At 38.9% G+C, this 27,465-nt stretch overlaps 10 protein-coding genes across 10 annotated transcripts; 6 read left to right on the top strand and 4 right to left on the bottom strand.

Annotated features, from left to right (window-relative positions):
- Positions 1-1,246: 1,246 nt before the first annotated feature.
- On the top strand, positions 1,247-1,710 carry PKNH_0942200 (60S ribosomal protein L41, putative; the record flags this gene model as incomplete). The annotated part of the gene is made up of 2 exons (XM_002259410.1): positions 1,247-1,300; positions 1,645-1,710. The coding sequence occupies 2 exons, from the start codon at positions 1,247-1,249 to the stop codon at positions 1,708-1,710; spliced, it is 120 nt and encodes a 39-aa protein (XP_002259446.1).
- Positions 1,711-2,628: 918 nt separating this feature from the next.
- On the top strand, positions 2,629-3,627 carry PKNH_0942100 (conserved Plasmodium protein, unknown function; the record flags this gene model as incomplete). The annotated part of the gene is made up of 2 exons (XM_002259409.1): positions 2,629-3,339; positions 3,484-3,627. 2 exons carry the CDS (start codon positions 2,629-2,631, stop codon positions 3,625-3,627), a joined length of 855 nt encoding a protein of 284 aa, XP_002259445.1.
- Positions 3,628-4,178: 551 nt separating this feature from the next.
- On the top strand, positions 4,179-4,873 carry PKNH_0942000 (uncharacterized protein; the record flags this gene model as incomplete). Its single annotated transcript, XM_002259408.1, has 3 exons — positions 4,179-4,322; positions 4,488-4,589; positions 4,751-4,873. 3 exons carry the CDS (start codon positions 4,179-4,181, stop codon positions 4,871-4,873), a joined length of 369 nt encoding a protein of 122 aa, XP_002259444.1.
- Positions 4,874-5,502: 629 nt separating this feature from the next.
- On the bottom strand, positions 5,503-6,207 carry PKNH_0941900 (40S ribosomal protein S21, putative; the record flags this gene model as incomplete). The annotated part of the gene is made up of 2 exons (XM_002259407.1): positions 5,503-5,637; positions 6,094-6,207. 2 exons carry the CDS (start codon positions 6,205-6,207, stop codon positions 5,503-5,505), a joined length of 249 nt encoding a protein of 82 aa, XP_002259443.1.
- A 1,291-nt stretch (positions 6,208-7,498) lies between these two features.
- On the top strand, positions 7,499-9,147 carry PKNH_0941800 (ATP-dependent (S)-NAD(P)H-hydrate dehydratase, putative; the record flags this gene model as incomplete). Its single annotated transcript, XM_002259406.1, has 3 exons — positions 7,499-7,565; positions 7,866-8,614; positions 8,848-9,147. 3 exons carry the CDS (start codon positions 7,499-7,501, stop codon positions 9,145-9,147), a joined length of 1,116 nt encoding a protein of 371 aa, XP_002259442.1.
- Positions 9,148-10,086: 939 nt separating this feature from the next.
- PKNH_0941700 (oocyst capsule protein Cap93, putative) lies at positions 10,087-12,555 on the bottom strand (the record flags this gene model as incomplete). Its single annotated transcript, XM_002259405.1, has 1 exon — positions 10,087-12,555. The coding sequence occupies one exon, from the start codon at positions 12,553-12,555 to the stop codon at positions 10,087-10,089; it is 2,469 nt and encodes an 822-aa protein (XP_002259441.1).
- A 1,739-nt stretch (positions 12,556-14,294) lies between these two features.
- Positions 14,295-17,683, bottom strand: PKNH_0941600 (conserved Plasmodium protein, unknown function; the record flags this gene model as incomplete). The annotated part of the gene is made up of 6 exons (XM_039114069.1): positions 14,295-14,476; positions 14,711-14,882; positions 15,125-15,298; positions 15,443-16,062; positions 16,174-17,033; positions 17,175-17,683. The coding sequence occupies 6 exons, from the start codon at positions 17,681-17,683 to the stop codon at positions 14,295-14,297; spliced, it is 2,517 nt and encodes an 838-aa protein (XP_038969691.1).
- A 663-nt stretch (positions 17,684-18,346) lies between these two features.
- Positions 18,347-19,330, top strand: PKNH_0941500 (conserved Plasmodium protein, unknown function; the record flags this gene model as incomplete). The annotated part of the gene is made up of 1 exon (XM_002259403.1): positions 18,347-19,330. One exon carries the CDS (start codon positions 18,347-18,349, stop codon positions 19,328-19,330), a length of 984 nt encoding a protein of 327 aa, XP_002259439.1.
- An 861-nt stretch (positions 19,331-20,191) lies between these two features.
- Positions 20,192-23,174, top strand: PKNH_0941400 (conserved Plasmodium protein, unknown function; the record flags this gene model as incomplete). Its single annotated transcript, XM_002259402.1, has 2 exons — positions 20,192-22,829; positions 23,035-23,174. 2 exons carry the CDS (start codon positions 20,192-20,194, stop codon positions 23,172-23,174), a joined length of 2,778 nt encoding a protein of 925 aa, XP_002259438.1.
- Positions 23,175-23,839: 665 nt separating this feature from the next.
- Positions 23,840-25,353, bottom strand: PKNH_0941300 (translation initiation factor eIF-1A, putative; the record flags this gene model as incomplete). Its single annotated transcript, XM_002259401.1, has 6 exons — positions 23,840-23,845; positions 24,043-24,223; positions 24,414-24,509; positions 24,652-24,736; positions 24,986-25,069; positions 25,338-25,353. The coding sequence occupies 6 exons, from the start codon at positions 25,351-25,353 to the stop codon at positions 23,840-23,842; spliced, it is 468 nt and encodes a 155-aa protein (XP_002259437.1).
- Between the last annotated feature and the right edge of the window lie 2,112 nt (positions 25,354-27,465).

Below are 27,465 nucleotides of genomic sequence, written 5' to 3'. Positions count from 1 at the left end.
TTGGTTATGGAACCCCATTGATCAGTTAGCTCCATTGGTAATTTTTTTTTTTTTTAAATCTTCATGTAATTTGCCTGTGGAACATTACCTTTGCGAAGGTTTTTTCATCAGTATCGCATTCCCCCCAGGGGATGGGCTATCCCCACTGGTAGGTCATTCCTCCCCCTTTGTTGTTCTCTTTTTCTTTTTTTTTTTTTGTGATATCCTTCAAGGGATGCATAATAAAATACCACAGTTTCGCTGGTCCTTCGCTTTTACTCAAAGTGGCGTAGCAAACCATCCTGCTATCGCAAAAAATGCAAAGGTACAAAATTATTGCGCACCTCTTTTTTTTTTTTTTTTTTTTTTTTTCCTGTTTCCCCTTTTATAGTTATTTTCCCATTTTTGTACCAAAACAAATTTAAAGCTATACAAAAGCCCCTGCAGAGAAGGGGGGAGGGGGGGTGTCGACTCTCTGTGTATACTAACTTATACGCACTTGGCTTTATCAACATGTACACGGACCATGGTGCGTCACGATGTGCTATAATATATTGTTGGTCGAATGCGGAATTAGCGGGGTAGTGGTTCTGCATTCCAAGTAGTAGCGGCGTACCTGAAAAATATACCCCTGAGTGTTTGCGTTTATAAATATATGTATGCAGTAGAATGATGATCTTCGCCCATTGTGGGGGGTACCATGCTGTTCCTTCGCTGCATACGGTGGTACATATTTTTTATGAGCCCAGTGTGGTTGGCATATGTAGTTCCCCTTCCTCCGTGATACCCGTTGCGCGGTCCTAAAAGCGGCGACAAGGGGCAATACAATATTCGCCATTGACCCCACGACATACCCTCTCCCCTTTGAGGGCTCTTTTTTATTTTTTGTCAATACTTTTATCAAAGAAAAAAGAAGGGGGTATGAAAAGCAATACGAAGAGTAGCAAATACGGCGCAAAAAAAAAAAAAAAAAAAAAAAAAAAAAAAAAAAACACCTCACTTGAACATCTCATTTGGCTACATATTTTAAGAAAAAAAAAAATAAATAAATCCAAAAAACAAATTTATAAGTAAAAAAAAAAAAAAAAAAAAAAAAATTAAACCAAAAACAAAACGAATTAGAAGAGTGAACAACTTTTCGTAAAAACAAAACTTTTAAGAGGAAGTTACATATATCCATTTGAGTAGGGTCAAATAAGGAAGAAGAAAATATCTTTTCAATTTTTTTTTTTAATTCCCCTCAAAAGGCCAATTCAAAAAAGTCACCATGGCACATGGGGCTAGTCGTTATAAGAAGTCAAGGGCAAAGATGCGCTGGAAGGTAAGAGAAGAAAAGAAAAAATAAATAAAATAAAGAAAGAGTTAATGGGGAATGCTAAATGCGTTACTTCACTGTGTTTACATTGGAAAGATTGCTTCTCATTCAACACGTTTTTTGTATCGTCCGTGGATACCACATTGAACCAACATATTAGTGCCATCTCTCCTTATGCCTTTAAATAAAACTTCTCGGCACATTGTGTTTCTGTTTCCCCAAAGAGTTTTGTCATTACTGCATGTTTATGCGAGGGAGGCGATGTAGAAGTACAAATGAGATTTACATTCGCCACTTATGCCGCGACACCATTGTAATTTTTTTTTTTTTTTTTTTTTTTTTCCTCACAGTGGAAGAAAAAGAGAACCAGACGATTGCAAAAGAAGAGAAGAAAGATGAGACAAAGATCGAGGTAATTTCCACGACCTCACTACAGCTGTTGTTTTGAAGCGCCAACGCCGAAGGAAGAACGAAAGAGCCATAAATATACCTTGTACACACAGACGCACACAAATATAACATTCACGCTTTGGCCAAATAGGGAGAACAACATCCTTGGAAAAAAAAAAAAAGAAAAAATTCTTCACATGTAAATGCGAAGGTGTTTTATGACATACATATGGATATACTTTCCTTATGCTGAAAAGGAATTTTTTTTTTTTTTTTTTTTCGCCCTATAAGTTATTCACGCTACACACATATTTGTGCATGTGCATATCGAAATAACTTTTAAGAACAAAAATAAATGTTAATAAAAAAAGTATGCCTCAGGTATAGGTACAAATATTGAAAGAAAAATTGCAGAGGTGCATTTGGTGTTGTTTCATATACGTGTGGGGGGAGGATATAGGATATCGTTTTAGAGTTCCCGATTGGTACACGATTTCCTCAATTAAGTGGTTAACTTTTTTTTTTTTTTTTCTCATTTGGCTGATAATATGCCACGTGGTGTCTTTTTTTTTTTTTTTTTTTTTTTTTCATGCACAAAATGTGACATTCTTCTTGCGCGCTAAAAGAGGTTAAGTTAATAGGGGGAGGGGGAGCTTTTTAAGTTATCATTGCGCGAGGAAAAAGAGAAAAAATGAAAATGAAAAACAATCCAAAATGGTACCTCCTTACATGGTACAGCGCAACCCTGGTGAGTCTCCAAAGTGTGGAGCGAACCATTGCAGTGTTAGAATATTCTCTGTCAACGTCGTGAACATCACAATCGGGTGAACCTCCCAACTGGGTGAACTACCCAACTGGGTGAACTACCCAAACGGGTGAACTACCCAAACGGGTGAACTACCCAACCGGTTAGCATCCCCCACCCTTTTGCACTTCTGCACAAAATGAGCGACCTCGGGAAGGAAAAGGCCCCGGAGACCCTGTCCGATGACGACTCCAGTGACTCGTACTACAAGTCAAAGTTCAAATTCAAAAAAAATTCAATAGAAATAAAAAAAAAAAGTCTACTAAAAAATAAAATAAGGAAGAATGATATCGAGCAGATAATTAAGAACGATCCCATCCTGAGTAATATCAACAGGGCGCTCGACACTAAGGGGGAGGTCTTTTGCCTCGCCACGAATAATGATAATTCGAAAGGTGATCTCAGCTATACCTCTGATGGTGTCGATCAGAAGGGGCACAACGAGAAGAATGAGCAGAATGGGAAGAAGCCAAAAAACGGAAGCGTCGTCTACTTCAAGGAACCTACGCTAACACACAAAGAAATCAACCTCGAGGATAGCGAACATGCGAAAACGGACAAACGCGAATATCCCAACGGAACAGACGGAACAGATGACTGTGCTCCACTAAAAAATAAATGCGTCTCTACGAGTGGTGGCACGAAAAAGAATTCCCTTTCGTCTGGCAAAAATAAAAACAAAAAAAAAATTGCAATTGGTGTCCTCAACGATGCATACAGAGTGGACGGGGCAAAGTCTCCACCGGGGGATGCTCCAAGATGTCACATTGGGAAAACCCTCACAACGAATGACGAAAAGAAAAAGAAGGAATTATCCCCTCTGGCCATTATTAAGAAGCACGGTCGACTGGTAAAATCGTCTGAGGGAAGGACCAACGCGCTCTCCGCATTTCATCCCGTCAAAATTACACCGCCGTTCATAGTGCGAATAGCAACAACAGTGACAGTGCCATCCGCAAACGAATCTCCACATTTCCTTTTCCCCCATGGCCAGGTAAACCAAATCAACGAAATACACATTAGAAATGATGAAGAAATTGAACACCTTCGAAACGAATATGCCTCGCTGAAAAATGACCTGCACAAAATTATGAGCATAATGAACGTAGGTCAACGGGCTGTTTCTTCTTTGAAGTGAAGGGGCGGTGCGGGCCTGCGTCCGATTCGAAAAGGTGTGAACACAGTGAGGAAGTAAAGTTTAAATTTACATCCATGTATATAACACAGTGTAGTGGAAAATTTACTTGATTCGAATTACAAATGTTATAATTCCAAGAGGGGATCCTACGCGCTAATGGATATCTTCTTCACGGAACCTTGCACCTCCAAGATGAGGCAAAAAGTACCTATGCCATTTTCCGAATCCCCCCACTGTGCACTAACAAGAAGATGCCATTACTCACCGGGTTTTGAATCACCAGAATAGAAAATTGCTTCATACTTCTATACGCGTTTGCAAACCATGAGGAAGGCAACACACAAAAAAAAAAAAAAAAAAAAAAAAAAAAAAAAAAAAAAATGAACAAATATGAAAAGCCACGCAGAGGGACCCACAAGTATGCATTAAAAGCTCTACCAAGAAGAGCCCTTGGAAGGACCCATTTGTAACACCCCTATTCAGTTGCATACACTGACCTCTGACCAAAAATCCACCCCAGCCCCCCTTCCTTTGTTCCGTCAGTACGAACGATGAATGGCTACCCTTTTTTTAAATGTACAGATATTAACAGGAGGGTAACACTCTCGAGCCTTTTTTCTTTGGTATCCAAAAGGGGTGTCCTCCAGTCCAAATTTAAAAAAAAAAATGAAACATCCTTTAACTTCCCTTTTAAGGTAGGTTCCATACAGAGGGAATCCATCATCCTTCATTTATTTGTTCTCTTGTCCATTTCGTATCTATATGCCCCTCCCCCTTCGTCAGTACTTTATTCGCAACGATTTGTAAGATCCACCTAGCCGCCTTACACTGTTTGGATAACCATTTTCCCCTCAACGCAGGTCAGCAGGACGACCTCTGGGAATTTGCCCGTCTACCCCAAGATAAGGAAACATGGAACGATTGTTACGACTGTTGTGCGACACATATATGGCGACATAAAGGTTAGTTGTCATTGACTTTTTCCTGAGTGAATAATTACATTACACTCCTCAGCATATACACTTATATGTCTGTCTGCCAACACGGGGGAATACCGCTTCTGGCACATGTCCACCTTTTTTAAGGGCTGCAAAAACATTTCTTCCAACTCTCTTACCCCCAGGCGTTCAAGGAACATCTAAGATCCATATGCGAAGCACCCGTTAGAGAACACATTGGCTATGTAGAAGTGAAGGGACTCCACACGATGAAGATAAAGCAGTGGTTACAACACATCGGGTTTTGATTCTTCTTCCTCTTGTTTAGTGAATCCGTACCCGTTTTGTGTTTGACTATTTTGGGATAGTGTTCCCTCACAGATTGACATGCTAAACAAGTACTACATATTAGTACCTTCTCCCGTTCATTCTTTTTTTTTTTTTTTTTTTTTTTTTTTTTGTCCATCCGCATAAACTTCCCTTTGTTTATAAAATAATATCAACACTCTCAGGTCAGTTTTCCATACTGCACACCTTTGTGAAGAAATTTTCATTGCACATTTTTTTTTTTTTTTTTTTCCACGCGTTTAATCTCTCTCTATTCGGTTTTCGTTTCTTTGTCTTTCGATTCGCGCCGCCAAGTCAGACGAGCGCGCAGAATGGACGTTGCATTGGGCGGGAAAACACAGTATATATGCTTCACAAACCCCAAAAAGGAAAAAATTTGCGAAAAAATATATGCAAAAAAAAAAAAAAAAAAAAAAAAAGAAAATGTTAAAATAATGCAATAGGGGTACCAGCGTAATGAAAAAAATGGCCTGGCAGATGGCCATGCGCTTCAACCGCACGGCAGGCGGCTATGTCCGAGAAATTGTTCACATATCTTCACATCCATGCTTCTTTACTTTTTTTACTTCTTCGCCTTCATGCAATCTCCCTAATTTGGGAAGGACAACATCTTCTTCTCGTGGAGGAGACGGTTCATGCAAGCATCCGATTCTCCCTTCTGTCTGACGTGGCCAGCAATGGCAAAGGTTTCCGTCTCGCCTGTGTACACTCCATTCTTGTTAACCTGTGTGTTGGGGTGGAAAAAAAAAAAAAAAAAAAAAAAAAAACATTTAATACGTGTTCACCAATTTGCGTATACGTGTGTGGGCATGTAAAAACATGCGAACAACTATTTATATGGCAGTTCACGCTACTGAATGAGCTCTTCACAATGCGTAATGATGGTATGGAGTTCCGTGCAACTCTATTTTTTTTTTTTTTTTCCACTTTCTTTCGTGCTTCCTTTTTTCTCCCTCTTTTGTTATGTTAAGCGAAACTTATTAACCTCTCATTGGCAACAGTTCCACTACAAACCCCCAAAGCCCATTTTTCGTGGGGCCCCAACAGCACAAGCAGGAGTTCGTATAAACGCGGGGTTGTGCTCTTCTCGACGGTTAAAATATTCATATTTGTTCTTTTCCTCTTTTCTCAATTTCCAGTTTTAGCCGCTCCATTTTTTCACTCCACGTGAGCTCCTTACCATGCCAACGTTAATTTGAACAGCTCCATGTTCCTTGGCGTGGATGAGTCTTGATGTTGCCGAGCATTTCCTTGGGATGTAAATGTCGACTAAAACTTTCTGGTCGTTAAACATTTTGATGAACGGGAAGGTTGAGGAAATGGGGATATGGATAAATGGAAAAAACCACGTGGAAGTAAAAAAGCATACAAGTGTTAATGCTCCAAATGGGAAATCCCTTTTTATTAAAAAAATTGGTAATTGCTAAAAAAAGCAGATGATACAAAGGGTTTGATTCACGCAAAATTATTCTTCTGTTTGCTTCGTGACTTAATATATTTTTTTTTTTTTTTTTTTTTTTTTGCAAATCTGTTTGTTCGCTCATATATATATGTATATATATATATATTTTTTTTTTTTTTTTTCCCCTTCTCTGCAATTATTATGCGAAATACCATTTGCTAAATTACCGAGCCGTATTTTTTTTTTTTTTTTATTCTTGCTTCAGTTGGGGGGAGAAAAAATGAACATAAAGAAAAAAAAAAAAAAAAGCGCCAAACGGGGATGAAGGATCCAGGAAAAAAAAAAAATACCACTGACTAAATTCACCCCTTCTACGGCATAGCAGCAACCCACCCGCGAGGGGAGAAAAAAAAAAAAAAAAAAAAAAAAAAAAAAAAAGAAGAAACAACTTTGTGGATACATGTAAAAAGGGGACAAATAACGCCTTATTCAACATGCTGCGTTTTCTTTTTCTCTTTCTTTTTTTTTCTTTTTTTTTTTGAGGAGGAAAAGTACCCCCTAAATGGCACTCCACAAATTCAATCTGGTCAATAGAATCAGAAAAATTCGCTCCCCCCAAATGTGGGCCAAAGGTTAACGTGAACTGAACTGTTTTTATTCCCTCTTGGGGCATATCATCCCGGGGCAAAAAAAAAAAAAAAAAAAAAAAAAATTATACAAACATGAAAACGTGCAATCGTGCTAACACCCTTTTGTGCATTAACACCACTGTACAACCCCCCTGCAGGGAAAAAAACAAAAAAATATTACTCGACACATTTGTGCATGTCCGCAACGCAGGTCACATAGAATTTCCACTTAAACCACGAAAGAGGGGGATCTCCCCCCATTCACCCCCACACACATCTGCTACCACAATTGGATGATACGTGAATACCAACGTACGTGTGTGTTTCCTCCCCCCTGTTCACTTCGAATATCCACCGTTATCAAAATTCCATGATAATCTTCCATTCTCTATCAAATGACACGAAAGAATGCAGCTCGCCAATTCACTCAACTGTTTGTATTTAAATAGGCGACTGCATGTTGCATGAAAGAAAAAGGGTTTTCCTTCCTTCCACTTAGCCTTTTTTTCCACCCCTCACGTTATTTTCGTTACCTCCAAAGAAAGCGCTAAACCATGGAGGAATATTCTGTCAGTGCAGATCCGCAGTTGTCTAGGGACCACTTGAATAGGAAACTCCCAAGTAACAGCGCAAATGAAAAAAATTAAAAAAAGTGAAAAAAACTCGTAAATATTGAAAAAAAAAGTAGATAAAAATTTATGAACATTTATAACAGTTGAAAAAAAAAAAAAAAAAAAATAGTCCCAATAAATCAAAGGAGCGAAACGAAAGCGTAGCACAAATTGTCCACACACAGAGGGACACAGATACATGCCTCATTTGGTCGATATTTTTCATTTTATTTCTATGTCATTTGTTCCTCACTCTACTACTTTATATACACTTTTCCATTTTTCCATTTTCTTTCCCCCCCCCCTGAAGACGAAACACTGTACCGCCTCCAACAGTACGTTGTGCCGGAGTTGTCCCTCCAGGACTACAAAGGATGCGGAGGAAAAATATGCGTTGTCGGTGGAAACGAAGTATACAGCGGTGCCCCCTTCCTATCAGCCATGAGCGCCTTAAAACTTGGAGCTGATTTATCCTTCGTTATAACAGCACAGGAAAATGGGATCCCCCTCAAGTGCTACAGTCCGGAAATAATTGTCTACCCATACTTATACAGCCAAAAATCAAAAATAAACAAAATCCCAGGGGAAGAATTAAAAAAATGCACACATTATTTGGCCAATCGAATTGATTGTTGTGTTTTGGGGCCAGGTCTTGGGTCCATCGATGAGGTGACCAACGACTGCCTCAGCTATATAATAAAAAAAATGATAAAAAAAAACATCTTCCTAATTCTCGACGCAGATATTATTGAATTTGTTTTAACCACTAAGGATATTTTTTCTTTAATACAAAATTATCCGCATTGTTTATTTACCCCAAATAAAAATGAATTCAAGAAAATTATTTCTCTTCTGACGGAGGATGGTCAGAGTTTGAAGTTTGAAGACTTAACCACGGATCAAATTGTTCATCAGGGTCATACCTTGATGCAAATGTTTCATGGTCCCAAAATAATGATAAAGGGTTTTTACGATGTGTTTATTTCTAGGAATTTTTTTTTCGTTTCTTCCGTTCAGGACCCGTGTTTGAAGAGGTTGGCTGGGCTGGGCGACGTTCTGGTGAGTACGGCGTGCCTGCATTGCCCTTTGCACATATGCGCATGTGCATATATACATATACATATATACATATATACATATGTATGTATATGTGTATATATATATATGTATATGTATATGTATATGTATATGTATATGTATATGTATATGTATATGTATATGTATATGTATATGTATATGTATATGTATATGTATGTATAGTCACTCGCTGTACAATACCTACCCACCTGTAGACCGGACTGATAGCCGTTTTCCTCTCCTGGGCAAGGAAGAAGAAGGATAAGTTTTCTCCAACTCTGCAGGAGGCATTCCATGTGGACTCCACAGATGGACAGAACGAATGTCTGGATGCACTCTCGGCCTTTTGTGGTAGTTACTTCTTAAAATATATATGCAGAGAAGAATTTAAAAAGTATCACCGGGGGCTCATCGCTTCGGATGTTATAAAAGGAATTCCCCACTATTTCCACTTCCTGTACGATGGTGGGCATGAGCCGACATCCCCCGATTATCAATTCCCCTTTCATGCCTAGCGCGTGCGAATGATCCTACATATGGTCTCACATGTCCACGCATGTAAATGCACATTTATACGTACAGCGTACATACATCGCTTCATTTAAGTATAGAACCACCACCCCCTTGCATAAATCAAAAAAAAATGGTGTAATGGCGCACCGGGTGTGGGGGGTATTCCCTTTGTAGGGACAGTCAGAATGCCTCTATTGTGCTCACCGCTTCTTTTTTTTTTTTAAAAAAACCACGTATGCGAAGACTCTTCGTTTTCGCGAAATGGACACATATATATACTGGGATATTGAAGAGAGGCGCCGAGAGACGACCACAAAGCTATTATGTTCCAAACAAAAAAGGGGAATTAAAAAGGGGAATTAAAAAGGGGAATTAAAAAGGGGAATTAAAAAGGGGAATTAAAAAGGGAAATGAAAAAGGGAAATTAAAAAGGGAAATGAAAAAGGGAAATTAAAAAGGGAAATTAAAAAGGGGCAAAAGGGAGCAGTGAGAAAAAAAGTAAATCTGCATAGGGCTAACGCGACACCGTTGCTTTGCGGCAAAGAAGCAAAATTAAGGAGTAACAAAACGGTGCGCACGATAACAAAGCCACTTGCAAAAACGCTCCGCGAATCACGACCGAAAAACAAAAAAAAAAAAAAAAAAAAAAAGGAAAATGAGCCATGGCGGACAGATCGCGCAACATGACGGAACGGTAAAGAGGAATAAATGAGAAAAGGGCACACACCATGGCGTGAACGAAATATGTGTGCACAAAAGGGGAAAGCGACAAATGGTCGCCAAGAGGCATAATGGGAGCGTCACAGCGGTGCTAAATGGAACAATATTATAAACGAGTTGACACCTCTGAACAAAATTGCGCCCGCTATGGGTATCGTATTGCAAACACAACTAAAGGGTTAACCCTCTCTCTGTTAGGTAGTTACCCCTGCGGGGTACACCTAATTGACTATGTGGAAATCCATCAAATCCTCCAACGAAAGGGAGTTCTGGCTTAGGGTTTCCTCTTTCTCCTTGTCGTTGTACCACTTGGGAAAGGTGTAGTGCTCGTACTGCATGGCATTATATTCAGTCGACCTGGTCATCGATATGGTATTGTCTTCCTTAGAAATTACCTCCATAGAACCCCCAATAGAAATGGTTTGAAAGCGTATAGATAAATTTAGAAGCAGCTTCTTCCAACTTTTTGGAAGTTTCTTCGAATTGCGTAAAAACATAGCTCGCTTATATCTGTTGTACGTAGATCCATATAGCCTCTTCTGTTGGTACATATGCTTAACATAATTTTTATCAATGTCACTATAGAAGAGGTTCATATTTTTAGAGAAAAGCGAATGGAAACTGTCTGTATACTCATGTGCGTTTTCATCTGTGGGGGGATAAAAGTACTCCTTGAGGTCCTTCAAGTCATCCACTTCTTCTTCCTCTTCATAGTCATTTTTAATGGCATACTTTTTCAGTATTTCCATTTTTCTCTTCTCGAAAGGTAAGATAGAATTACGTAAGGTGTTCAGGCCAACTCCCAATAGGGCCGCTTCTAACTCATCCCTGGGTTGCATAAATTCCTCAGCTGATAAGCGGAACGTACCCCAATGAACTCCAATGGCCATTTCTGCCTTTATGTCTCTCCATATTTTTACCGATTCCCAAGGATGCACATGATGATATTTCAAAGAATTATTCGGTTCGTATGCTCCTATAGCAATTGCGGCTAAGTGGAACGGGCCATGTAATCGTCCGATTTTTTTAAATTCTTCGAAATTTTCTTTCAAGTAAGCTGTGTCTCCAGAGAAATAAAATCTATGCTTTGGACCCTTTAATATTAAAGATCCCCAAAGAGAGTGATTAATGTCACTAAGATTATCCTTCCTACCTGACCAGTGCAACGTAGGAGCATAAATTATTTTATACTTAAAAACTTCCTTATCTGCATTTTTACTGTTCCAAATACCATCTTTACATTTAAATTGCTTGTGCGAAATCCAACAAGAAATCCATCTCTCATCACCCCATGATAATTCAAAAATTTTGGCCGCTTTACAACCTTCTTGCATAAAAAAGCTAGCTGTACCTTCTGGTACATACCACAACACATGCTGAAACTTCTTCAGCTTACATAGTATTCGAACGTCTTCCTCCATAATGTGATCATTATGATTATGCGAAACAAACACTGCATGTAGATCGTCAGGCAAATTCGATATGTTACATGGAGACCTTGTTATCCTTTCTCCTAAGCCTCCCATAATTTTTACATTTGCCCAATTAATGAGCGATCTGGTTATTCCCTTCAAACTTAACAACTCAATTTTAAAAACGGGATCTACTAATATTTTGAACCCATCAACTACAACCAATCCGGTGGCATGACCCAACCACGTGTAGTGAATTCCATAAAAATTAGGCTCCTTTACATTGTTCTTTTTAAAGAAATGCGTATATATATCTGGCCTCTCTACAAATCGAGGAGATAAAACAGGCATTTCCCTTTTCAAAGTCACCTTATCTACCTTCTGTGCCTTTCGATGATTTTTAAACCACGTGAATAAGAACCCATAAAATTTTGCATTTTCGATAATTTTCTCTACATCATCTTGCGTGATGACATCCCATGGGTAAATATACTCCTTGTCGATCTTTATAGCTTTCGTTAAGCTGTGTGGGGAAATGGCTTGCTTTAAGAAACTCCTGAAATAGACGTAACATTCTGTGGACAGCGCTCTTTGGTGAAGGGAATAATTCAAACTTGTTTGTCTCAAATATTTCATATTCTCAGAGTACACGCTTAAAAAATTGTTGTCTATAATTTCCGTGCCTGCGACATTCTTCAAACGTATTGTGTTGTCGCTCTTCCTGTTGGGGATATAAATAAATTCGTCGTCTTCAAAGGGGAAATTTTCGCTATCTCCGTTTCTGCTGAAATATGGCTTCAGGGATGACCCCCCCTTTTTTCTCCCACTACTCGTGAAATCGTTTCCGCTATAGTTTTCCCCATCGGTTGCGTCTTCCTTCATCTCCTGCAGATCGTTAATTCCCTTCCTTACGATATACAGCACTAGGAAAAACACAAAAATCGATATGATATTTCCATCCCGCCAATCCTTCTTCTTAGCTGACTTCTCACTTAGGAATGGAAAAAAAATAGATTTTTTCTTTTTTTTTTTTTTGGTGTATCTTTTTTTGACCCCCTCCATGGAGTTGGCATCCCTCATTGGAGAATCTTGATCTCCATCGTCCAGGTTGGACGCCTCATCGAATCGTCTTCCCCCGCCTTGTAACCCATCCTTACGTACCTCTGCGCTTTGCGCTTCTCTAAGTTGCACTTCACCCTTCTGTTCAGAACCCAGCGCGCACGCGCCTTCTCCGCTCAGCTCGCTCGAGGTCATATTTCCCTTCTGCCATGTGAACATTACCCTCTGGTCGTAAGTAACATGCTGACTACCCCGTCCTTCGGAGCTGCGATTAGAAGCACACGCTGCGTCTCGACGACCGTATTCTATCAGAATGGGAATTGGGCTCTACTCGCCCGTGTACCTTTACTTAACCACGTACGCTCCTTGCTTCGTACAAAAAGGGGGGGAAATAAAACTCTCTTCGCCTTTGACCCTTTGAGCGCAATTTCTCATCTCTACATTTTAAAGATGAAATTTTCTTTTCTTCCCGCTTGTCGATTTGCGTTGTTTAATCGTTTTTTTTGCCGTGCTTGCCCTATTTTACTATGCCTTCCCAGTTATGCAATTTTAGGGTATATAAGGTTAGGCGCCCATCAACATCAACCATGCGTATGCAGATAGACGACCGCACGACCTTACGAGTACGCCAGTGGACCAATCGCCAAATGTACGTAAATACGTTCAAAAGTACTAACCGCGTAGAAACTCAGTGGCAGAGCTGCACGTCATAGCGGAAATTCATGCATATCGGATTCACGGGGCAAAGGCAAACTTCCTCGTGCTCGTCGAATAGGAGGAAAAACGGTTTCTATACTATCCTCTATATTGCGTAATCATTTTTCTTTATTCCCACGGCAATTCAAATATTTCTTTTCCGTATTAATAGATCTAATTTTTTTTTTTTTTTTTTTTTTATCCGCTCATATACGCTCATAAATTTAAGAACAACTGCAAAAAAAAAAAAATTATGTATACAACATTAATTTATAAAATGGTTCCCAAAGAATGGGCGCTAAAAGAAATGGTTAAGAGCTAAAATTCCAAGAGCTCTTTCAAAATCGGTTTCAAGAGCGAGTTTAAAAATACCCCTGTAAAACATCTGTAAAAAGAGGATTTAAATGTAAAGATTTAAAGAGTACAGATTTAAACGCACAAAATTAAGTGCACAAATTTAAATAGAGAAATTCAAAAAATTCAGATTAAGGGAGAACGGCGGTGGGTTACACATTGCTGGGTGGGGGTAGAACGTTTCAGCCGCGTGGGAGGAACCACAAGCAAATTCTGCAAAGGGCCAAAATAAATATATCCACATAAATAGTTCCAGCCTGGGCAAAGGCACAAAAACTGTGAAGGAAAAACGGATGTAGAGAAATTGAAGCAGCGCAGATCGAATGGGAAAGCACTGTTCTTTTTCAGGCACCTTAAAATAATTACATCATCCCACCTCTACAACATACATTCGTACATGTACGCACACGTGAATTACACATATACGTACACACTTGTGCCATTCTACAAACGTAACAGAGCTCGAATGGTTCTACATAGTGAAACGGCAAGGTGACATAAGTACACCCAAAGCATAGCACCAATTTTCTGCATTTCCCAAAATGGCGTTAATTTACATCTGTACTATGTAAAAGGCACTGATGAGAAAAGCATGGATATTCCAGTTTTAAAAGGAGGAAAGAATTTTTTTTTTTTTAAATTAATTTGTTGTGTAGCACTCTTATTGGTGGAAGTTAATATGGGAAAAGAAAAAAAAAAAAAAAAATTTAAGTTCAAATAATTTTTCATTTTAAAAATAAAAATATTTTTGAGAAAGTTCCTTATAATTCACGTCTTCAGCCTCCCGATTAATTCTTCTATCATGTTAAGGTGATGAAAATATGCAAAACGCTCTCTTGATATTTGCAGAAAACTGGAACCATGCTAAAAAGGTTGCTTTCCCTCCCTTACCCATATGTGTTCAACCGTTAAAATTCGCCTCCCGCCCTAACATAGTTGTAATAATTCTCCAATTCGTCGACATTTTTCCTATAACTCTCCTCCGTCGTAACCTGGAGCCTTTTTTCCATCTGTTCTATTTTCTCTGCGCACGATTTTACCTTGTCGTTAAGGCAGTTTCTGTCCTTCTCGAGAATTCCCAATCGGTTTGCTAAAAAAAAAAAAAAAAAAAAAAAAAAAAAAAAAAAAAAAAAAAGGAAAACAAGTACAGAGCAGTGACTTAATGGTGGTTCGCATCGGAGTAATCATGCCCGATTATTGACATGTCTCCCAAGTGGGTACATAAACACATAAACCTATAAACACACTTGGAGAGTCCCCCCTCTATGCCTATGTACACTGCGCTGAAGTTGTTTCTCCCGCGCCGCTCCCAGTTGGCGCCCACCTTCAACATCCTGACATATTTGAGAATATATTTCCAAAATGTATTTCTCTTCGAAAGTCATCACTCTTTTGAAATTGCTGAGGAGATCCTGGTGTTCCGAAAAGTAACTCAAATATTTGGTAAACCCATTTGTTAGTCTTTTAAATATGTGATGTATTATGTACAGTACTGTCTGAAAAAAAAGGAAATTAGAAGAAAAAAAAAAAAAAAAAACTCAGCTAGCCATTTTTTAGCTAGCTGCTAACTTTTTTTTTTTTTTTAAGTTGTAACGGGGGGGGTTGTAAGATCTGGTGGTATCTTTACACTATGTTGTGTAGATCATCTAGAAAAGATAAACTTGTTCCTCATGTGTGCATATGTTTATCGACACGGTACACACTGCACATGGTCAAATTTGACGCTACTTATGCTCACCTCCCATTTTGCAGACGCTTCCAAAGAATCCTTCTTCTCCCCTGTCATTTCATCATGGACGAGTATCCAGATTTCTAGCAAAATGTGGAATATCTGTTTATTTGTCTTCACGTGCGTTTTGATTAACTTCAAGCAGTGATCTCTTTCCATCCACTGTACTAGAATATTTAATGCCTGAAATTGGTCGATGTTGTTTTTTTTTGGGGGGAATTTGCGTTACGTGTTTGGTGTGAGTACGAGGGGAAACAGAAATGAACTCCTGCGTACATATCTATATATGCACACACATCTATGGTCCCCCCTTGTAAACAAACGTACCGCAGTTTTAAGGCTTGCGTCAACCCCCCTAACTACTTTGAGGAAATGCACCAATGAAACTCCTTGGGCGAACTTTTTAAAATCATATAAATTGTTTAACAGAGACATATTTAAAAAGCGCAAAAAGAGCAAGCAGTAGACGTGGTTTTCGAGAAGAAACTTTTTATTTTGCAATTCGTTCACTATTACATAATTAATGAAAGGGAGGGAAATTTTCTTCTTCTCCTTCTCATTATTTATGTTCATTTGCGCAAACATGTATAGTATACCAAAATAGTAGAGTTTCAATAAATCACATTCTTCCTTCTTCTTTACATTTTCAACTTTCTCACGCTGATCAATTTTGAGATATAGTTCTTCCACAAGCTTGATAAACTCTTCCTTAAAGTATTCCCTGCACACGTATTCATTATGTAAACACAGGAAAAATAGAGCTTCCACATGCTTGAGGTACAGATAATTGTCCTTCCCTTCTGCAACCTTTTCGTTACTATGGATGCCAATCATGAAAGGTATCACGTTTTCTGCAATTTTTTTCTTCTCCATTGTAGATGCCAAATGACAGCTACTTATCGCGTTAACGATATCGAAGCATAACATGTGAAGCGATTTCTTTTCATCTGTCGGTGGAAGGAGTGGGAAGAGGGCAAATAATGGTAGTGATGAACATATTGGAGGAGAGGTCCAGTATAAAAACGATCGCGAACACAATACACACGTCTTAAGCGCACCTGGAAGGGGAGAACTACAGTGGACTAAGAAGCTAAGGATCATATCCAAAATGCTACAAATCATTTTTTCCACTTCTCCCCTCATTTGGGAGTTTTGGTGAAGCGCCCACAATGGGTTGGAAAAGCAGCAGGAATGCAAACAGCTCTCTCTAGGTTTACAGTCCCCAATATCTTCGCACCCTGCGGAAGTTACCGACTCGTCCGAATTAAGTACAGCTTGCAGTACATTTCGGAGGGCACAGAAAAAGGCGCCGAGAAAGTAACCAAAAGGATCATCTTTCTCCTGTACACGGTTGCAAAGATTAGCCGACCGAACCAGACATTCTACATTCTCAATTAATTTGTTCATATGTTCGAAAAATAAAATTTCATCAGTATCAGAAACGTCGTGAGTATGATGATCAAATAGGGGAGAACCAGCGGAACACAACCCCCCCTCTACGATGTACGAAAATAATCTTAACAAGTTAGCACAAGACAGACCGAAGTCTCCTTCTGTAATTTTATAGTGCACAACTTCTATTAAAGAGTTAACAAATTGGAGGTTACTCTTGGAGGTATATATTCTGAGCTCTTTGAAATTTCGTTTAGCTATTTTTATTAATACCTGAATGATGAAGCTGTTTTTAGGAGAGGCCTTGCTCTGGTTTAGTGCCTGCGACGTGGTAAACTTATTTATGATTCCGCATTTTATTATATGTTTATCAAATTCCTTTCGCTCCGTTAGTAAAACAAAACTATGAATGATATCCTCATCGGCTTCTTCATTTTGGCCATATGCATTGGCCAGAATTTCGGCAATTCTCCCATGAGATATGATCGTACAGTACAAGCGCGCCAAGTAGTTCCTTTCGACCAACCTAAGAGGGACGATAAAGCAGTCAAATAGAGGGCATAAGCAGGGGAAAATAACTTCCACGTCTTGTTACGCAGAAGAAATTTATGAACCCTTTTGGCTAAACTTTTACAGGACGCTTATTTTTGCAGAGTCCCAAAGTTACCTCAGCGCGGACACCAAGAATAAGTTCAGATATTTCGCTATGGACGCTACCAAAAGAGATTCATCTTCTGAAGTACTCTTTCCAATCTCCCCTGTTCGCACAGTCTCCCCCTGCTGCCTCTCCTTCAAATGTCTGAGCAACTCGTGCAGACATAGAAAGTATCGCGTGATCTGCTTTACGTATAGCCCATCTTCGGCTCTGTTATTCTTCACAAACGAAGCAGACACATTTCTAAAATGTAACAAGAAAATTTTCATACAAAATTTGTCATTCGTATGATCCCTAAAATTTCGTATGAGTAATGTTAAGAAATTGTTTAAATTCTCCAACTCCACGCATGTAAAAAACTTGTGCGCTTGATAAAATTTAAAAAGAAAATTGCTTATTTCTTCCTGCACATGATCAGGCATCCCTTTGACATTTTCCCCCCAGACAAATTCGCAAATTTCGTTAAAAGTCACTTGGCGAGAAGTAGGCCAAGTGGACGAATCGGAACGTGGTCCCCCCATGGGTAGAAGCTGTGCGTGGAAAAATAGAAAAATTATATTTTATGCCAGGGGCATCTTCCTTTGGGAGTTCCTCTATTTACTCATGTTTCCCCCCCCCTTCCATGGGCATAGCTTCACTCGTGAAAAAGACGCACAAGTGGGACACACCTCTCTCCCAGTTTCTCCAACATTTTCACAAAATGGATATGATACTCATTACTTAGAGATGTTTTCTCCAGTATCTCCTCCCCTAAGGCTCAATCAAAAAGACCCTACAGAGTTTGGAGCACGTGTGTGCCGTTTTTTATGTGCAACATCAGGGGAAAAAAAAAAAAAAAAAAAAAAAAAGAAAAAAAAAAAAAGTGACAATGTGGACATAACAATGAGGGCAAACTTCTTAACCACAATATAACATTCGAACGAACTAATTGACGTTTTCTTATTTATTTATTTTTTTAACTCGTCTAACGGGTTAACCGAGGCGCAAGCATTCGATTCGTTAAAGAAGAATAGACGAGGACAAAAAGAGGGGAATTTCTTACTCATCTTTTTTGCCAAAAAAAAATTTGGTCTTTTTTGGTCCACCTCTTCCTATTCTGCTCATTGTATTTTACATCCATTTTCACACTTCCCCCAAATGGCCATCAAAATGAAAACAACCTCCCCCCCTTGAGCGAACCGAACATGAGCAATTTACCCCGCAGTAAAACGTGCAGTGCGCGTCGAATTCGCAACATAGATGAGCTTGATGAACACCAGTATGAGGGCCTGCACCAGACACCTCCATATAAAAAAAGCAAAACGGAAGAGCTTCATCATTCCAGAGGGATGAACAGTTGGGAAAGAAACTCCAAGAGTGAGGCACAGATAAAAGGATGTACTTACTCCGAAGGGGAATACATAGAGAAGGAACAGCCGCCCAAAGATAATCCCAGAAGTGAATCTCCTCCTAATAACGCAGACGCACATAATTCATCCAAGAAGGAAACGCAAATTAAAAAATACAGCATCGATTTTGATACCTTCAATGAGAGCATATTCGACGTGAGTATTGAGCTCGGCGAGAGAGACCCAGGGGATGGTCCAGAATTTCAATGCACATCAGAGGATACGGAGGAGGATAGAAAGGGTTCTCCTTACCAGGATGACGAAGATGACCAAACTGAGCAGAGGAGAGATAACCTTAGAAAAAACAACCACATAGGGAATAGAGACTATGATCAGAAGAAAGGAGACACTGGAAAATCATCGATACAATGGTACAATAGCAGTGATAACTCCTCCCACAGCTCCCTCGATGTAAACGAAATTTTGCAAACAAGGACCAACGAACGAGTGGAAAAAAAAAACAGAAACACGTACATATTGCAACACAAGGAGAGAATAAAAGAAAGGAAAAATGAAAAAAAGAACAGAAAAAATAATAGCAGTAATAGTAACAATTTAAAAAATAATTTTTTAAAGATTAGCAAAACTGCAAAGGATAATGTAAAGAGGGCCAGCATTGCTACCGTCATGCTCGAGAATCTGTCTAACCGGGACCCCGACAGCGACATCAGCAGTGGTAGCAGTGAACACAGCCATCTCAGCGAAAATCACTGCACGGATGGCGCAGATAGCTCGGATAATTTGAATTATTCACAGAAAGTGCCTCCCCGCATACGCTAAAGAAAGCTTCTTACGCTTCACAGGATCTAGCCTTAAATAGGGGCACATCACCACAATGGCAAATTTAACAGAAAAAAAAGAAAAAAAGAAAAAAAAAGAGAGAGACAATTTCGCGCCTCTCTTAGCATCTCTTTTGTTATTCACCATTTTTAATATCTCTCCCTTTTTTTTTTTTTCCCCCTCCCCTTCTTTGCATGCTCAAATTGTATATGTTCCCCCTTCATCTGTAACTACAAAACCCTACTGCACTCCATTTAAATGTTACTATGTGCTCTCCTAAATGCATAAAAATGAAAACCCTAAACGGAAAGGCTCTCACTTTTGGAAATAACCGGCTCGCTGGTGTAAATGAAAGATTTCGCAGGGTCCACGTTTATGTGCCTTTTTAGGGGATTGCCATATTTCCTGTCCACAATCATCACATTGGTGAAGAAGTTTTCGAAAAGAAAAAAAAAATAATTATCATGTGTGGAATCGGAGAAGGAGGGATATCTACCAATGGTATTATGCATTTCCTATTTAATTTTTTTTTTTTTTTTTTTTTTTTTTTCTCCTCGGTGCGCTACTGCGTAGACTTCGCATCGGTCTTTTTTTTTTCTTCTTTTTTTTATAAATTAAATCATTTCATTTTGCACTTCTTCTCACAAGCAGAATGCCAAAGAGAGCATTCCCTTCTTGCGTGTCTATGTGTAGGACAGAAGAGACTGGCCACCGTTGGGGCGCCGACCTATACCCAAATTTTGGAGCACCTAGGAGGAAATTCCTTACCTGCCCAAGGAGAGCTATACCCCCGTACGAGGAACATACACACCCTGGTTCCTATACCAACAAGTACACACCCTTCATAATACTTGTGACAAAATGACCACGCAAAAGGAGGAAACGCTAAAGATAAGCAACGTGTATCTGCATCGAGATGGCCAACTGGAACTCATAAATGAGTTGGAAAATGTCCTTATTAGGGGAGTATTCACATGTGGCCACAGCATAAATATTATCCTAAAAGGGAAAGAAGGAAGTACACATAATACGTTTATTGAGTTGAACAGCTCACCACTTTCGAGTTCATCTTCCAATGGAAAAAGCTACTTGAATATATCCTACAGCGACATAAATGATTGTGAATTTTTAACTAGCGATTTTATTTTGTATTCCTTGCGCAAGAGGGGAACTCCCTCTGGTGGATCCCCACAACATGCAAACCATTTCGGTGACAACAACAAGGGGAGTGCTCTCCACAGGAGGGATATAAAATCCACAATGATCCAGCGTGGGGGGGTGGCTACATGGGGATGCCCTGTACGAAGTGAAATTCCCCTGGAAAAGGGGGAGAAGGCTATAAGCCCCCTAAAGGAAAATGCGCAAAATTACGCAAAATGGTTGCCTGTCAAAACGAAGAGAATTTTTCTGGGAGAATTTCAATTTTACGGACTGGACGAGGAAAATAAAATTTTCACATGGCACAGTGATATCCATTCAAAAGACAAAATAATTTACAACTATCAAACCAAATTTGTTAATTATGTAAACATTTTGGATAAAATAAAAATAGTTACTGTAGCATGTGGACAAAGCCATGCGCTCTTTTTGTCAGAAAATAAAAACTGCTATGCGATGGGCAGTAATGACAGTTACCAAGTATATGCAGAAAAAGGAAAGAAAAAAAAAATTGTTTTTTTTTCCTCCCCACAACTGATCAGATTGGATCAAGATACCAACAAAAAGGTGAAGTTCATCGCCGCGGGATATTCACACAACTTAATTTGTACTTACCAGAATGAGGTGTATGGATGGGGAAATAATCTGCATGGTCAGCTATTTCTGGACGACCCCTTTGTAAAAGGGCCCACGCTTATATTCGACCCCAAACAATGGCACAATTTTATGGTAAAAAAGAAGAAGCTTAAAAAGGTAAACAAAACGTTTACCAAGAGTTGCACGTGGACAAACCCATTTACTGACCATGTCGCCAACAAGGGTGGAAGTAGTAATCCTAAATACAATGACGAAACGGATAACCCCTGGCAGATATGCAAGAGGGATCGACATTCTCCACAGGATTACCCCCAAACGGATAAATTTACAAAATGCATCGAACTTATCAATAGGGATATTCAAGCATATTGGAAAATGAAAAAATGGAGAGACAAAAACAAATTCAAAGTTACAAAATTATGTTGTGGGTTTTCCTTCTCTTGTCTCCTTTTGGAGAACCAGAACTGCTACGTCGTGGGCAAGACCAATCCCACACTTCCTAGTAAATCGGAAAAGATGGACACCCTTCTCAGAATAAATAAAAAAAAAAAAATCGATGATATTTTTTGTAATTTTTTTAACATCATCCTTGTGAATAATTTAAAGATAGAGAAAATTTGTCCACAAATTGTTCACCCCTCCTCCGACAGGGCCATTTTTCTCCACTTGAACTTCCCCCTTAAGGATTCTCTCAACTGCAGGATTGGCCTTAACCATAGGGATGGGGCGAATTTGGTTAGTTGCTCCTCACGGGGTGGCGACTCCCTGGATTGCCAAAATGGGGAATCCCCCGCGAGGCTGAATTTCTACCTGAGCTATGACAATGGAAGCGACGAGGAGGTGAACGGCGAACAGAACAGAAGCAAGGATAACAATGGGAAGAGCCTTTCTGGAAGTACCAACCCGTTGGACATATGTGCACACACACTATGGGAAAAAAAAAAAAAAAAAAAATATTGGACATCCTGCCAATTTTACAAAAATGAAATGGAAAGAAAACTATTCCTCAACTTATACAATGAAAATTTATCCATTCACTACAGTCAATGCAACATCATGATCACTAGCTACAACGGACAAGTGTTGCATCTCTCCCCCAACAATTGCGCACTTATGAAGAATATTAAATTAAAAATAAAAATTAAAAAGGCACCCATCCAAGTCGAATCAGATAACGTTTACGTGCTTTTCCACTTCACCGATGAATATAAAAATGAGGTTTTCAAATATAGCAAAGGGATACTCAGGAGATGTGGAAATTACATTTACACAAGGGTTCCCTCCATCCTGTGGGGAGGCGCAACGGCGGGAAAACATGACGGAGATGAGGTTAATAGTGCCACCTCCCATGGAACAAATTCAAACGTACATGACGAGAACGACATTCCCAACAGTTGTAGGGACATACATACCGATGAAAACACAACGATGAACAATCACCCCTTCACCAAATGCAACGTGCACTACTCACTGGGTCACAACTTCTACCCCGGCTCCCTTCCTATCACAATAATAAAACCGGACATACTCAATATCACCCCCAATTTTATTCACATACATGACAATAGGCCTATTCGAATAAACATGCTCCACCTCTCTAGCAACTTCGAACATATTTATGTTGCTTTGAGTAATCCCCATCTACCCCTTATACGCGCAAAGGCCTACTATGACTACGAGGAGAGAAACTTCTTTTTCGCTGTCCCTCCAATTCCTATAGGGGTCTTCCAAAGGGCTCAGCTAGGTAACGTAAAAAAAAGAGAGGGGGGAAGAAAAATTAGGGGATTGGAAAAATGGCTGGAAAGTAGTTCGCTCATTTGGACATATCATTCTTCTCAGAGATCAGTTTCCCTATTTTTACAATATTTTTTTATCCTCATTTCCTACACTTTCCAATGTTAAAATTTTTTTTTTTTTTTTTTTTTTTTTTTTTTCCCCTTCTCCTTCAGGATTCATAACACTACACGTATTCGTTTCGTACAACAATGTAGAATACAGCCAGAACGAAGTTATCCTCACCATATCGAATGTCAAACCAGAAGGAAGTATGAATGACACAAATAGGGGCAGTGGCGAGAGGGAAGGATAAAATGGGGAGGGTACTATGAAGAATATTCCATTCGCTCTTATGACGCCTTCTTCCTTATCACAGAGATATAAATAATGGCACACACAATGTTAAGCGGCATAAGAAATGGGAAAATACTTATCGGCGTATCTTCCTTTCCATGTTTAGAGCTGTAACTCCCACCATTCCTTCCTGTTGATGTTCTTACCAAGCGCCATAACTTCAACGCTTATACATTTGTCATTTTAACATGTACACATATATACATACCATGAAGGTGTGCTTGCAGAATGTAAGCATAATTCCAAAGGACGGACAACCATCTCCGCGTTACATAACCTTTTGCAGGATTGTCGTTATATGTTTGCAATTATGATTTCATTTATTTTTTAGATTTTATTTTATTTTTTTTTTTGCTAATGCGTGTGACATATATGTTTGGTTTAAATATGTACATTATGGAGGAAGATGGGGGGAAAAAAAAAAAAAAAAAAAAAAAGTTACAAAAAATAAATATATTGATAAAGATATATTTTTTAAAAAAGGGCAACAGTGGCACGAAGACAACACACATGCACACATCAACATGGAGCGCTGTCAAACAAAACGGAAAATAATTAATTCGATTCTTCCGCGGCACACATGTGAATTCAAATTGTGGGCATCTTTTGGTCCCCTCCTTGTCGTTATATCTGCAAAAAAGGGAAAAAAAAGAAAAAAAAATAATTCATCATAGGAATTATATCCAAATGAAGTGCAAATTACTTATACACAAAGATTCAAACATACATAAATACGCATGCACATGTGCACACGCTCAACATCGTGAGTGTAGAAAGGGGAGTGTGAGTTTCCCCCCAAAACTCATATTGTTAATTCCTCTACTTACGTCTTCTATTTCCAATTTTCTCGCGTTGTTCATTTCTTCTTGGGCCTCCTCGTCAGATTCATCGTCCAAAAATTCGACTCCATTCTGTGCGTCGTCATCGAAAATATCCGTCTCGTTGATTTTGGCTGTTTCGGGCAATTCTCCGTGCGTCTTCAAGCTCCTTGCCTCGTCAGGTGTGTATCTAAGTAGGGGGGGAAAAAAGGGAAAGCCATGTAAATTGGATTTACATGTTTTTCTTTTTTTTTTTTTTTTTTTTTTTAATTATATATATTTTTCCCACTGTATTTGTGATAACGCACGCAACAAAAAGTGGGTAGGTCCAATCGAGTCAAATGCGACTGATTAGTCCCTCATGGACCGTTCTCAATTACTTTGCAATGACATCCGCTTTGCTGTCTTGATAATCTCGCAGGGATACTAAAATGATGTCACCAGAATTTATCCAAACTCTCTTTCTCATTTTCCCCCTATAATGGAAAAAAAAAAAAATGAACATTTCATCATCATATAACCTTAAAGTACACATACCTATGCGTCATGCATACGCTGGGAACATAAACAATGTATGCATTTTTTTTTTCTTTCTCTTGATGTCTTTTCATAACGTACCTAATATGACAGAGTCGCTTCACCCCATCAAAGCAGTGGGCTTCCAATCGGCCATTCCCCAACATCCTTAACACTTGTGCGTATTCTACAAAAGGGAAGGAGAAATCACATAATTTATATATATATATATATTTTTTTTTTTTTCCGCGTAAAAGGTGGAACAAGCGCATATTCATGGTTGCGGAAATCAACAGTGCACGGGGTGCTCTCCGGTACGAATTTCCTTCACGAGAAGGGCAAACATGTACATAAAGACATGGACACGAGAGAATAAGAACGTTCACTTATGTAATTACACGAACACCCCGCGCTTTCTTTGCCACACAAATATAACCTTGGTCTTCCTCCTTGTAGAGCAGTTCCCGCTTCTCCCCTTCGTTATCATTTTTTCCTCTCCTTCTGTTTTTTCCTCCCTTACCTGCTCATAGTTTTTTGTAAAAAAAAAAAAAAAAAAAAAAAAAAAAAAAGTGAAATAAATTTGTACATAGACAAGTGTTGCCTTTCTAAAAAAGCATGTTTCTCCCGGGGTTGCATACAAATGGCAAATATGACGCTCTCATAATGGGGGGCCTTTCTCCCACGTACGCTCGATGTGTGTAGAGTGCGAATAATTGTACGTCACATCAGTACACACAAAGGTGTTGCCCCCATTGGGGCTGCGTTTCATAAAACGTAACGGACTTAACCTTTATTCTTTGGCATCTTCTAAAAAATTACATAAAAATTTTTCCCGATAGAATTTTCAACTACGGTGAATTCCTTGTGTCTTCCTTTTTCGCTTCTGACAGTGCAAAAGGCTCACAATTTACACGGTTGCATGTGCACCTGTGATAACAGGCAGATGAACGTGGGACAACTGGTAGTGTAGGCAGGGAGGGGGAGGAGGCTGCATACGCACTGGAAATTACGAGTCTGCCTTATTACGTATTGACTGACGAAAGAAGTTGCTTTTTTTTTTTTTTTTTTTCGACGTGGCCATACAACAGGAGCTAGTCCTCTTGTGTATTATCCGTACAAAAATGGTATGCGTTTTTTTCCCAAAAGGGTAGAAAAATTGTTTTTTTCCTTTGGGGTGGAAATTAAATCTAATTAAATTAAACCGAGTTCTATTTACTTTTATTCCTTTCAATTTACATTTCACTAAATCAAATTAAACATACATATATATACTCAAAATGGTTATATATATATATATATATATTTTTTTTTTTTTTTTTCATAACATGGTCAGGTGGATTTTACGCTACAAGGCGCACAAGCGCGCAAATGTAAAGTTACATTTATTTGGATGCCTCAAAAGAGGAAATATAACAAAAGGCAAATTTAAAAAAAAATGATGGGCAGCTAAATGCGTAATTATTATAAATAAATTCTCTTTCCTATTAACGCAAACATGCATATATACTTGTTACTTGCACATAACGTGGTATTTTTTATGTAGCTACCCCCCCTCTGTGGCAGTCATGTTTACATATAAAATGATGAAATGCTTTTCTCACATACTGTTGGGCATGGGCAAATTTCAATAATGCAGAGGCGGATAAAATTGTTGTAGCAAAAATTCCAATAGCGCTGAGAGCGACTATTATCTCAGCAATACTATAAAAGAGGCACCCTATATAACAAGTTTTGCAAAAGGAGAAAATGCAATTGTGCACATATAATATATGCGGTATTATACTTATTACAAATGGGTGAAGCAGGAAAAAAAAAAAAAAAAAAAAAAAAGGTAGAGGCGGGAAACAGCGAAAAAGCAACTGGAAGGAAAAAAAAAAGAAAAAGAAAAAGAACGCCCTTTTTTTTTTTCTTTTACCAGATTGTTATTTTTATATGGCATTAACCCATATAAGCACATAGTGCAGTTAAAAAAAAAAAAAATAATAAGGCGTTGTATATTGGGGGGCAAAATAATGTAATTACTAGCTTTATCCCCCTTCCTCAGAAGCGAACCTTACGGGATATAACAAAGGAGGGTTGCATATTATATAAGTCCGTATGGTGGCATATATATTATGCACGAACGTAATATATAATTGCAGCTTCACTTCCTTAATACATCGTAAAAAGATATCTGATGCGATGATTTATTTATTTTTTTTTTCCTGCAAATAGCTGAATAATGCAAAAGTACCTAACCGCGGCGATCATTCTGGAATTCCTCTTTTTTTAAAAAAACATAACTGCGATCATTTTAAAGAAAGGAAAAACCGTCTTGTTCGCACAAAATGTTACATAGGAAAAAAAGAATTCCTTGTGCTGCCGCATTGCATATAAATGAAAGGAAAAGGAACGAGGAGCGCTTTTTATTTTTTCTCCGCTCCACCCCCAGCGTGTTAATCGCTTCACCATGATTTAGCTGCACTGCCTATACATAAACGCATAAGCGCTAAATTTTGTGCGTCCAACATTTCCATAGAGACCCTTTGAAGGAAAACAAAAATCATGTACAAGGGGAAAACCATTTCGCATCATTTTGTATTGCATCATTCTCTCTCTGAACCACTGCGTGTTGCCCGTTTTTTTCCTGTCCACCTCATTTTCCCCTCGTAGCACCATATTTTTGTGCGAATGGCCACCCGCTGAGAGGCGCTCGAAAATGGCCACCAGGCACGGGCACTTCCAGGGCTGCAAGAACTGAGAATGCTACCCCCACGGGTGCGTACGTAGTGGTACAGATGTGTAATCATTTATATCTACTTATACATTGCGCGAACTTTCGAAACGTCTGAACGGAAAATTTTAAAAAAAGAGCATAAGGGAAGACACATCAAGGGAGAGTACTCACGTAATCAATAAACAATTGCTACAAGGTCG

The sequence above is a fragment of the Plasmodium knowlesi genome (assembly GCF_000006355.2).
Source record: "Plasmodium knowlesi strain H genome assembly, chromosome: 9".
NCBI classification, from domain to species: domain Eukaryota; phylum Apicomplexa; class Aconoidasida; order Haemosporida; family Plasmodiidae; genus Plasmodium; species Plasmodium knowlesi.
Note: the sequence above shows the minus strand (reverse complement) of the source record. Positions and strands in the feature narration are given on the sequence as shown.